At 40.7% G+C, this 12,828-nt stretch overlaps 1 protein-coding gene across 1 annotated transcript in view; it reads left to right on the forward strand.

The window, feature by feature from the left end:
- The window catches only part of LOC117561432 (junctophilin-1-like), a gene marked incomplete at its 5' end in the record, with an annotated part of 18,040 nt that extends 5,511 nt beyond the window's left edge, over nucleotides 1-12,529 (forward strand). Inside the window, 3 exons of the mRNA XM_034238850.1 lie at nucleotides 5,742-6,442; nucleotides 8,855-8,951; nucleotides 10,515-12,529. Coding sequence (XP_034094741.1) covers nucleotides 5,742-6,442; nucleotides 8,855-8,935 — 782 coding nt within the window. The remainder of the gene's footprint in view (nucleotides 1-5,741; nucleotides 6,443-8,854; nucleotides 8,952-10,514) is intronic.
- Nucleotides 12,530-12,828: the final 299 nt, after the last annotated feature.

Consider the following 12,828-nt stretch of genomic DNA (forward strand, 5'->3'; position numbering starts at 1 on the left):
TTCTCTCAAGGATACGGTACTATTTTAAAAGCTATTTGCAGTATTGTCCTGGTCGTTGGTGATGCAGATAGGCACATACTTCTGTCTGCCTAATATCAGAGAAGTCCCTCCTGTAGTTATCCTCTGTTATTGTGATTGCTTTTCAAAAAAGGACACTTTTTGCGTTACCGTATTGTCTGTCACTTACTCTGTTTTCGTTTGCCTTCCTTTGCTCCAAAAAGTGCACATTCGTGGGGTAAAATGTGAAAAATATATATTGGGTTACATGTAAAGCATGCCGTACTTAGTTGTATTTACCGTATCGGCCTGTAGTACTCAAGGGAATGTGCATGTATGGCCGATACTTCATTTGAAGCCTTTATCTGCAGATACTGCTGATATCGTTTATCCCTATTTAATTCGGAGAGGAAATTGGAATGATGAAAGACCTCCAAGAAACATATCAAACTTAAAAAAACTCCCAAATAATGGGATCTATTTGGATCCATAAAAAGTGTAACCTTCCAGGCAAGGATGTTGCAATATACTGGTATTGATCAAATGTTAAAATAAACATAATAATCCAGCACCTCTTAAAGGCCCCATGTCATGCTTTTCTGGTTATTACCTTGTGTGTTATGAAGGTTTTTCTGCATGTAAACGTATAGGTCCCCACAAGGATGGTAATGCTAGGCCACACATACCCACACACAGACACACACACTTTATTTGCATGTGTGTAAGTGTGTCTACATGCTCATCAGTATCATAAAAGAGACACAAATGCACAATAACCAATTTTAAATATCTATTAATGTTTTTAGATCCACAAAATATATATTTGTTACCTCATACATGCGATGTTTTCATGCCCTTTCTCCATCTGTCACATGTATGAACGTGAGGCCTTCTTTGCATGTGGCCTCACACACACACCCGTTATTAGCATGTGTGTACGTGTGTGTACATGCTCATCAGTATCCCAGTTGAGCTTATCCTGGTGTTAATCATGAGCCTGGTAGTGTGCATGTTAAGTAAGAGAAGCGGAAATAATGTGGTTCAACAAAGGCCCCCCCCCCGCCCATCTGTTACTGTGAGGAGGAGGAAAGAGAAAATCTGCAAAACGCTGCAAATTGAGTCATGAATATTAAATATAACTGTGAAGAGACCCTGCTGAGATCACCACCCACAGAACAGACCTATACATATATTACACTATATATCAAGAATGTGATAATAATAAAACATAATCTAATGCAGCATCAATGAACAACACAACGAGCGCTTCACTGACGTTTGTACTTGACTTAAAGACACAATGAAACACATTTTCATGTTGAAATAGATTTTGATATCCCTGTGCATGTGATCATTTTATAGCAGCAGTCTGTTTATATCCATGAACAAACAAGATGAAGCAGCACTAAACAACCACATCGGATAACAGCCTCACATCATAATGTATTATAGCAGTGATTATCATCTGTATTGTGCATTTAAACTATTTTAATAATAATATATTACTATTCTTCGCACAGTAATAGGTCAGTGAGTCAGCTGTAATTATGAAGCATCGTGAACCTGACCTCGAGTCATTGTGAAATGTGTTGTGGTTATTCTTACAAGGCATAATGAATACTGAAGAGTGCGTATAACTATAATTATACAGTGCTTAAAGCAGATTATTATGCATGCTAACAATGTTTATAAGATGGGAAGTGTGACTCGAGATTCAAGTGGTGAAAAAACACATTTTCTTTTAGTCAAAATTGAGCTTTAACGCTGTGCTTTATATCATGTGATACTGTCTGTGTACAGTATGAATCTTCATTTGAAGCCAAAATGATGCACAGCGGCAGCATATGTGATAACGACACACACACACACACACACACACACACACACACACACACACACACACACACACACACACGCTCACACTGACCTGCCCTACTCTTCTCATATTCAGGTCAGCAGGGTGACACTGTCTTAAACGGCCAATCAGTCGTGTGTTTTGTGAGAGTATACTGTATGATCGTGTGTGTGTGTGTGTGTGTGTGTGTGTGTGTGTGTGTGTGTGTGTGTGTGTGTGTGTGTGTGTGTGTGTGTGTGTGTGTGTGTGTGTGTGTGTGTGTGTGTGTGTGTCATTGTCAGCGCGTGTGTTTTGCCAAGAGTGCAGTAGAGCAGAAAATGTGCAGTGGTTTGGATTAACATGAAGACAACTGACACACAGCGCTTAAAGGAAAGATTATATTCTAATAAACCTCAAAGCAGTGATGCAATGATGAGCAGTCTGTAGTTGATCCATTAGTCTGTAGATGATTCATTAACTTGGAGTTCAATGGACCTTTTTCACTATTTGCTGATATGTTATTCACCAAACTATTATTAAATTATGAAATAGCTGCAGCCTTAGTCCTTATTTGAATTTCGGTTGAGTTTTTAAAAATATTTTGGCCATTTCAAAACCCCTCTTTAAAGGCTGCATCTGATCAGTGTTCCTAAAAACCAAACACAATCGACTTTTGAGTCTAAGTTCATGCAAATGTAATCCCTGACTCATTACGACAAGATCTACACACTTAAATACATCTACAATCGATAGATACCGTTTTTTAAAGAGCATCACATCCCTTTTACATTTGATGTTTGCACAATTATTTCTGTATAAAAGTTAGCGCTGAGCTTCAGTGTGCAATGTTCAAAACAACAGATAGAGCCAGAAATCTAGGTGTAGTCATGGACTCTGACCTGAGTTTCAACAGTCACATTAAAACTGTTACTAAATCAGCCTACTATCACCTAAAGAATATATCTAGGATTAAAAGACTAATGTCACAGCAGGATTTGGAAAAACTTGTCCATGCTTTTATCTTCAGTGACTCGACTACTGCAATGGTGTCTTCACAGGTCTCACTAAAACATCTATTAGGAAGCTGCAGCTGATTCAGAACGCCGCTGCTCGAGTCCTCACTAACACTAAGAAAGTGGATCACTCCTGTTCTGAAGTCTTTACACTGGCTTCCTGTGTGTCAAAGAATAGATTTCTAAATACTGCTGCTGGTTTATAAAGCACTGAATGGTTTAGGCCCAAAATACATTTCTGACCTCCTGCTAAATGATGAACCATCCAGATCTCTCAGGTCTTCAGGGACTGGTCAGCTTTCTGTCCCCAGAGTCAGAACTAAACATGGAGAAGCAGCGTTCAGTTATTATGCTCCAAATATCTGGAACAAACTCCCAGAAACCTGCAGGTCCGCTGCAACTCTGACTACTTTTAAATCCAGCAAGAAGACTTTTCTTTTTGTCGCTGCTTTTAATTGAACTATTTACATCTTAAACTGCACTGTAACTTTTATCCATGTACTTTTTTCTTTTAATGTTTAATTTATTAGCTTTTCTTTTTAATGACTGATTTTAAATGCCATTTTCTTAATGTCTTTCGTTTTTTGTAAAGCACTTTGAATTGCCTTGTGTTGAAAAGTGCTATATAAATAAACTTGCCTTGCCTTGTAGGCAACGAGCCGAATCTGAATCAATATAAATACTCAATATAAATGCATCTCCATTGATCTACAGCAGCTTTAGTATTGTAAAAGCATGTTCAGCATAGTTTTGGATGCGGCGTGTCTTCAGGAGTATTCCTTCCTGCTGGAGTTGCACCTCAGTGTGAGTGTGTGAGTCCGCGGGTCGTTTAAGTGTCCAGAAGCATTCAGGAAATGTCTGGAAGCCTTGGCAGGAATCTGTCCCCAAACAGCGTGAAACTGCTCGGCCCGCACACCAAGTCCTCGCTCTTATTGAGTTATGGTGTGAAATGAATCCCAGAGGATATATAATAAGCCCCGCAGATGTTCTAATGTCTCCCCCTAAGTCTCTTTGTAGTGGTTATTAAAGTTATGAAACAAATTACAAAAGCCATGCGTCTGAAAATGACTTTGGGCTTTAGAGTACTGCGGACTTGTTCCCTTCTGGATTTGATGTTTGCTCTATTGCTCCTAGATGGAAAGGAGACAAATCTGAATTCATATCAATTATTTTATATTGAATTACAGTTTGAAAACTTCGGGTGGCATGCATATAAGAGGTGTCTTGTAAATCCTTTCATTGATCTCTGAGATATACTCGCTTTAAACACAATAATCTGAATAAAGTCACCTTATTTTGACGACGTTTACAGGCACAAAGTATTCCGTTTCTTGACCTATCCTTAAAAATACGTTACTGCTACCGAGCTGCTTACATGATGGACAAGATGCTGAAAAAACTAACTTTTGATGCCTGCATTTAAAGAGGAATATAAGTGTAATATGTATTTTTATAATCCATGCTAATAGATAGATATTTAAATTGTTCAGAAAAAGGGTAGACAAGACAATTCAATATGTTCTGCATGTATGCGTCGTCACTGACTCAGTTTAAAGTGTCTGGTTGGGTGAATAGAAGTAAAAAAGCAGTCTTCCCTTATACTTAATATAAAATCAACTGCCTGTATAACTGTTTTTATGCATTTCTCTGTATTTCACACTTTATGGGATGCGGAGGATCCTTCTCGTACCATGTGATTTACTTCTAACAAAGCGCCATTGTCCTTCTGTTCGTCACTCTGACACCGTCTAATTTAGGAGAAGTGAGGAAAAAAAACAACGAGCCCAATGTCTCTAATAAATATTAATTCAACACGGAACAAAGGGACGGATAAAGTGTCATTTTTCTCGCATGCAAAAAAAGCAATTAACATTCAGATCGAGGACCTTTTGTTCACTTATTAGAGGATGTAACGTTCATAATGAATGTTCAAAACACACACTTAGAGAGGAGCGTGCGTTCAGTCTGGATCTGAGTATCTGCACATCACAATGTGTGATATTTAAGAGTCTTAAGGGACCAAATCAAGACTCATCTCAGCGCTTTAAGGTGGTCTTTCTTCATGTACAGCCGTGATGTTTATTATCCAGGGAGTCATGGCTCTGATAAAAGAGAATGGCTGATGATGAAGACGAGCTTTCTTTGTGAAAATGGTGTTTGTGACCCTGCATTAATCAGGCTGTTTCCCCCACTCTGTGCAGCAGGGTTGCATATATAATGTTAATTCATGAATATTTTAATTGAAAGTTCAACTGGGCTCAGGACGGAAAGATTATCCTCATGTCTGAGTAGCATGGTGTTGGCTCTGAACCTCAGATAGTGGAGATTTTGTATATTTTTGGTTGGTAAAAAAGAAAACACTGCTTTATTGAGACCTAACATGGTTTACTGAGTTATTAAATCATGTGAATATTAGGTTTATGTGCTCATAGACTTCTATACAACTTATTTAGAGTCTCCTCCACAGATATTCTTATATAATTATTGAGACACTTCTTCATTGTCTTTGACTTCAGACTTGGAGGTTTCACAGAGGAAAAACTAAAAGTTCTTTGCACTCTTATGTGCGCCAGTAAATCCTCAAATTAAACACTGAGTTAAATCCTAGATCAAATGCACATTAAAGGGTCTTTAACACATTGTCTTCAGTGATTGTAATGTCATGTTATATGTCTTAATATTTGTCCTTGTTGACGTTGCAAATGGAGCTGCTGTGATGCAAAAAAACATTTCAGATCTGACAACAAAGCCTCTTATTGTATCGTTTTCCAAAGTTAGAACAAAACCACTAAACAGGATCTCCTTGCTCTATGACTTGTGATATTAATACACAAACTCAGGTGTGTTCAGGTGTAAAGATGTTAATGTTAAAGTGTCTCCCCTCCCTCCCCCTGCAGGGCCTGACTACATCAAACAGCCTCAGAAGGAGCCAGTGGAGATTAAAGAGGTCCCTGTTGAAAAGACGGAGAAAGCCAACAAAGATTCTCCCCAATTCTACCGAAAGGGCACGACTCCCCCTCGTTCCCCCGTGGCAAATGCCGTGGTCACGCCTCCCCCCTCGCCTCACTCCAGCAAGAAGAAGAAGGATCAGCTTCCCAACAGCAGCAGCAGCCGCAAAACCAGCAAGGAGGAGAAACCCTCCCGAAAAACCAGCAAGGAGGAGAAACCCTCGCATAAAACAAGCAAGGAGGAGAAGACGAAGTCAGGCAGGAAGTTGAGTAAAGAGGAAAGGGTCCCTGTTGCTGAGGCTCCCCCAAAACCTGCTAAATCTCAGCCTCCACCTGCATCTGCATCTCCTCCTCCTTCAGTCCCTGTTAATGGAGAGGTCCATAGTGAGTACCACAGCTACTACGTCAAAGCCCCAACGAGGGTCCGTCCACCCCCAGACCCCGAGGAGGATAGAGAAGAAGAGCCAACCATCCTGGATCTGGCACGAATGCCCCCACAGCCCCCAAAATCCTACAGCATCACTCCGAAACCTTCTCTACGGGAGAACAAGAGCGACCCCAAACTCAGGAAGCAGGATTCCCTAAAGCCAAAGAGCCTCGCAGACGCAAAGAAAGCCAGCATGGAGATCGCAGACAGCATGGAGGAGACAGTAAGTGCAGGAATGAGTCTTTAAACCTTGAAATAAGACAGCATTTCTGTAGTAAACACAAGCTTGAGAGATATTTACGTTTGGTTCTTTACTTTAAAAATGGCAGTTGCTAACAAGTGTCTAAATGAGACGACTAAATGCCAACACGGACAACGTTAGCCGCCTTTAGCTTAGCGATGGTGACGTGAAGTCATGTGACCGTGCTGTAGTTCCTTAATAGCCCAACATTAGCCACCTTTAGTTTAGCGGTGGTGACGTGAAGTCATGTGACCGTGCTGTAATTCCTTAATAGCCCAACATTAGCTTCCTTTAGCTTAGCGGTGGTGACGTGAAGTCATGTGACCGTGCTGTAGTTCCTTAATAGCCCAACATTAGCCACCTTTAGTTTAGCGGTGGTGACGTGAATTCATGTGACCGTGCTGTAGTTCCTTAATAGCCCAACATTAGCCACCTTTAGTTTAGCGGTGGTGACGTGAAGTCATGTGACCGTGCAGTAGTTCCTTTATAGCCCAACATTAGCTTCCTTTAGCTTAGCGGTGGTGATATGAAGTCATGTGACCGTGCTGTAATTCCTTAATAGCCCAACATTAGCCACCTTTAGCTTAGCGGTGGTGACGTGAAGTCATGTGACCGTGCTGTAGTTCCTTTATAGCCCAACATTAGCCACCTTTAGCTTAGCGGTGCTGACGTGAAGTCATGTGACCGTGCTGTAGTTCCTTTATAGCCCAACATTAGCCACCTTTAGTTTAGCGGTGGTGACGTGAAGTCATGTGACCGTGATGTAGTTCCTTTATAGCCCAACATTAGCCACCTTTAGCTTAGCGGTGCTGACGTGAAGTCATGTGACCGTGCTATAGTTCCTTTATAGCCCAACATTAGCCACCTTTAGCTTAGCGGTGGTGACGTGAAGTCATGTGACCGTGATGTAGTTCCTTTATAGCCCAACATTAGCCTCCTTTAGCTTAGCGGTGCTGACGTGAAGTCATGTGACCGTGCTGTAGTTCCTTTATAGCCCAACATTAGCCACCTTTAGCTTAGCGGTGGTGACGTGAAGTCATGTGACCGTGATGTAGTTCCTTTATAGCCCAATATTAGCCTCCTTTAGCTTAGTGGTGGTGGCGTGAAGTCATGTGACCGTGCTGTAGTTCTTTTATAGCCCAACATTAGCCACCTTTAGCTTAGCGGTGCTGACGTGAAGTCATGTGACCGTGCTATAGTTCCTTTATAGCCCAACATTAGCCACCTTTAGCTTAGCGGTGGTGACGTGAAGTCATGTGACCGTGATGTAGTTCCTTTATAGCCCAACATTAGCCTCCTTTAGCTTAGCGGTGCTGACGTGAAGTCATGTGACCGTGCTGTAGTTCCTTTATAGCCCAACATTAGCCACCTTTAGCTTAGCGGTGGTGACGTGAAGTCATGTGACCGTGATGTAGTTCCTTTATAGCCCAATATTAGCCTCCTTTAGCTTAGTGGTGGTGGCGTGAAGTCATGTGACCGTGCTGTAGTTCCTTTATAGCCCAACATTAGCCTCCTTTAGCTTAGCGGTGGTGACGTGAAGTCATGTGACCCTGCTGTAGTTCCTTTATAGCCCAACATTAGCCACCTTTAGCTTAGTGGTGGTGGCGTGAAGTTATGTGACCGTGCTGTAGTTCCTTTATAGCCCAACATTAGCCTCCTTTAGCTTAGCGGTGGTGGCGTGAAGTCATGTGACCGTGCTGTAGTTCCTTTATAGCCCAACATTAGCCACCTTTAACTTAGCGGTGGTGACGTGAAGTCATGTGACCGTGCTGTAGTTCCCTTATAGCCCAACATTAGCCTCCTTTAGCTTAGTGGTGGTGGCGTGAAGTCATGTGACCGTGCTGTAGTTCCTTTATAGCCCAACATTAGCCACCTTTAACTTAGCGGTGGTGACGTGAAGTCATGTGACCGAGCTGTAGTTCCTTTATAGCCCAACATTAACTTTTTACTTTAGAAATCATAAAGTGGTGTTAATATGTGGAGATTATCCTGCTGAAAAAAACGTGCAAGTATCATTAACGTTGAATAATCCAGAATCACATGGAGAAATCCCATTGGCTTTTTGTAGAGATGCTGCCTTCAGGGTCCAGACTCCACATTTTGACAAATAAAAGTCTCAATTAGAAACCAGGTAACTTGTGTCAGATGCTATCGGTTGGTAAGACTCACTACAACTACATGTCTTAGCTAATTTTACATAAACCATGAGCAGTCAAGTATAATTAATTCACATTTCTCGTAATAGCAAACAAGAGAGGTGACAAAAAGCAGACCTGAATACATTTCTATTCCTCGATGCTTCATATTTTCTCAGTCTGTATCAATGGTGTGATAGTTGTTGTATATTATTATGTAATATCTGGTATTAATCATAATGCCTTTTCTTTTTTGCAGGGTCCTAACTCGGTGCTTGTTGCTATGGTTATGCTGCTGAATATTGGCCTTGCAATTATATTTGTCCATTTTCTGACATGATGATGCTGTTTCTCAGGTACGTTCATTTATTCTACCGCACACTTTTATTCATCAGTTGTAAATGGAAACGCACGAGATGATTTAATGCAGAGGTGTTCAAAGTGAGAGGCTCCCTGAATGGATGTTACGTAATATTACAGTTAGTTACTCACAGAAGATCACATAGGGCTGCAACTAAGCATTAGTTTCATTATTGATTAACCTGTTCATATAATCTGGATCAAATGGTAGATTGATTGGTTTATAAAATGTAAAAGAACGACTATCAGTGTTCCCCAAAAATGTAAATATATTTTTACGTGAACAAGTTAAAGATATCAACTTAACTTTCAAAGAGGAGTAAGGAAAATGGAAAATATTGACATTTAAAAAGCACCAATCGACGTTTGTCTTTGTTTCTTTTTAAAACATCACCCAGACCAATGAATCCATAATTCAGAGTAATGTAATGAACCGATCTAGCCTAAACTTCGGGGGATTTTACTGTTCTTCCCATTGTCCGAATACAGAAACTGAGTTAAAAAATTGAAAGGACAGGAAATTAGTATGTTTAATGTGTACTCTGAAGTTAAACTCCCAATTTTCTCACGTTTATGGGATCAGATATCTAAGTTATGATCTCAAAGGCATCCAGGAATTGAGCAAAAGTAAACCAGTAAAGTAAGGTTTACTTTGCCGAAGTGAATACGCACAGTTTCAGACTTTAAACACCCCTGAATTATGTATTTATAAGTATTTACAAATATGAATCTGACCTTTTTATACTCCATGTGTCATTAGATCCACCCCTACTTCTACTTTCTTGTTTATTTCTAGTCTTTACATTGTTATTGTACAATAGCCGCGTTCACACCGCAGTACTTTTCCCACTTTAGTTCCGATATAGTTCCGAAATGTCGCGTTCACACTAAAAAGAGCCGGAACTCAAATTAGTTCATGAGAACCTTTTTCTCCCCCCTCCGTCCCTGCTAGAGAGCAGGGACTTTCGTGGGAGGAAAAGGTTCCTGTGCCTGATTGGCTGGGCGGATTGCAAACCATGCCGCGTAAAACTCCCAAAAGGTTTTGTGAAGCCGCCATTTTATTATCCTCGCATTAGCATTATTAGCATTAGCATTAGCGCAGAAACGCAGAGAGACTAACTTATGGCAACACAAAATAAAACATGGGAGCAGTGGAGATGAGGAGGTGTCTGCGTTCTGGCGATTTACTCGGAAGGCTTCAGTAGAAGCTGCTGGGAGTCCCAGCAGCTTCTACTGAAGCCTTCCCCAACTCCGGGGACTTCCGGCCGGGGACTCCGGGTGGCAGTATACACGTGAAGTGGTTTGCGGCCTGCCAGTAAACCCAAAGCAGAAGAAGAAGAAGTGACGTCAGCGGCTTCATTTGCCTTCCCCAGGAACTTATTCCGGTGTGAACGCGATCTGTCCTTAGTTCATGAGAACTAAAGAGTTCTCAGGAACCTTTGTGGGAAAAGTACTTGGTGTGAATGCGCCTAATGCCATGTCTTTTGATGCTGCTGCGATGCCAAAATGTCCCAAATTGTGATCAATAAAGAACTTCTTATCTTATCTTCATGTTGCAGTGAAACCTTCGCGACCGGTACAGTTGCATCGCCGGCCTTGAAAAAAGAAAATGGCGCCCAGTGAGACACGGGGTGGCGGCCGTAGGAGAATCAGGAAGTGAAGGTGAAGGCCCCCCCCAAAAAACACCACCCTGTCAGGGGCCTTTTCTTCGGGGGCCACACCTGTCGATTAGCAGCTCCTCCTGGGGGGGAAATGTCGTGTCTAGTGAGATGATAAATAAAAATAAAAAAAGTTTAAAAATGCAAAACCACACAGTGTGGGAAACGGACGGTCGCAGGAGTGTGGAGATGCACTTTGAAATATGACAGGAGCAAACAGCTGCCTTTCTATTTTACCATCTGACGTTTTGATGAGGAGATGTGAGAAGGCGACCCTTTTGGGGGGGGCATCGCTGAGGGAGGGGCTCGTTTTCTGGGGTTACACCAAATCCTGCACGAGGAAACTGCTCCACGGTCACTCAGTCTTACTCTGTTCACACAACTCCCTCCACCGTTACCCAGGATGCACTGCTCTGAAACCTCCCCGTGCATGGTACAGTTTTAACATCTCGTTTCTTTTCTTTTTGATTGTTGTTGAATGTTGCTAGTAGTTGAAAAAGGAACATTTCTCCCCACTCTCATTTAGTTTTCCCCCTTTTTCGTTTTATTAAGTTGTAATTTGACATTACACGTTACTGAAAGTGCAATATGTTTTATTTTTTCAAAGAAAAGCTTATAGTATATTTTGCCAAAAGGAAAAAAGAAGGGGGGGGTAAAGTAATATATTAAAGAAAATCCTTATTTTCCATTTATTTTGTCAGACTCTCATCATTTAAATTCTCTGGTTTTGAGCCGGTTGTGTTGAGGAAGGAGGTTTAAAAGCTACGTAGCTCTGAGAGAGTGAAGTAACAAATGTCTTATGTTATTTATTAAACCAGAAGGAAGGAAATGAAGCAGTTTGAGTTCCTCTGTTCTTTTCGTTTTGCTTTGAATGTCTCCACTAAAATGCAAAGACTGGGTGGGTCGGATGGATCAGGAAGTTGGGTTTATTCAGGTCGAGGCCATGGGGAATGTGGCGCCAGGGAGAGATGCCTTTAAAAAGTCTTTAACAGAACTTCTGTTTACCTCAGAAAGAGATGAGGAAGGGGGAGGGGAAGAGATGCCGTCCTTGTCTTAACTTTGTCGTCGTGCGGGGGATATTCGACTGTTGTCATCGCCTGACTCACGCTTTAGAGCCTCTGTTAGTAGTGTTTGTTGCAGAAATGGCATGAGTTTCTTTGATTTAAAAAAAAGTGGTTATTTATATGCATTTTTCTGTCATCACGACCGAGGTTGATTATTTATTCAATGTACAATCGATGGTCATCATTTAAAAACAAAAAGGGCTTTCTATGGTTTTATTTGCTGCACACATCACATATGGAGTAGCGTCAGATATTAGCAAACAATATATTAAAATGTGGACATCAACGCAGACCAGGACACTAAATTATTTAAGATTTTACGACAAAATGTGATGCATTTTTCACCCTCCTTTTGCCACGCCCTCTTTTCTTGTTTTAACGTCTTCACCAGAGCGCGGTGGAGCTTCGGAGGGTTTAACAGAACAGTGTATGGGATATTTTTGGAAATGCAGCATTGCATGTTGGAGTCATTTATATATAGATTATTATATACTATTTGTAAGGATTTTTACAGAGCACAATCCAGAATCTGGTATATGAGTTGGTATTTTTCTAACAATTTGCACACCTGTATTTTGACAATGAATATAACTTGTTTGTAATTGGTAATGTAATGCACATATGATAATGTTTGACAGTGGATAAAAAAATACTTTATTTCTAATTGGTTGTACTGTATGTACCATTTTGGGGATGTGAAAGGCAGATGTATTGTTTGAGTATTTTCGGAAATGACGAGGAACTGCGGGAGACTTTTGATATCTCAAGGTTCATGTTACCCCACTGATTTGTGCAAAGTCTTTGGAGATGAAGTTATGTGTATAACAATAAAGTTGTTATGCCTTGTTAAAACAGGTGTCTCATATTTATTTGCATGTACTATACCTTTTACATTTCCTGTGGTGTGTAATATAGAATTTGGTGCATGTAAATGGTCTGAAAAGGCAGTTTCTCTCCTCCCTGAAATTATGAGACATTTTCAGACGCAATTAGACAGAATTGGGCAAATAAATGTCTTAATGTGTATTTTGTATGTTTTCTATCCCACTAGGTTTATGTGTGTTTGATAAGTCTAAAATATGACATGTTATGGAAGCAAAATATCACAAAATCTTAAATTTGGTAGTGCATGAAGATACTAAAGCACCTTA

This window comes from Gymnodraco acuticeps, unplaced genomic scaffold, assembly GCF_902827175.1.
Source record: "Gymnodraco acuticeps unplaced genomic scaffold, fGymAcu1.1, whole genome shotgun sequence".
NCBI lineage: Eukaryota > Metazoa > Chordata > Actinopteri > Perciformes > Bathydraconidae > Gymnodraco > Gymnodraco acuticeps.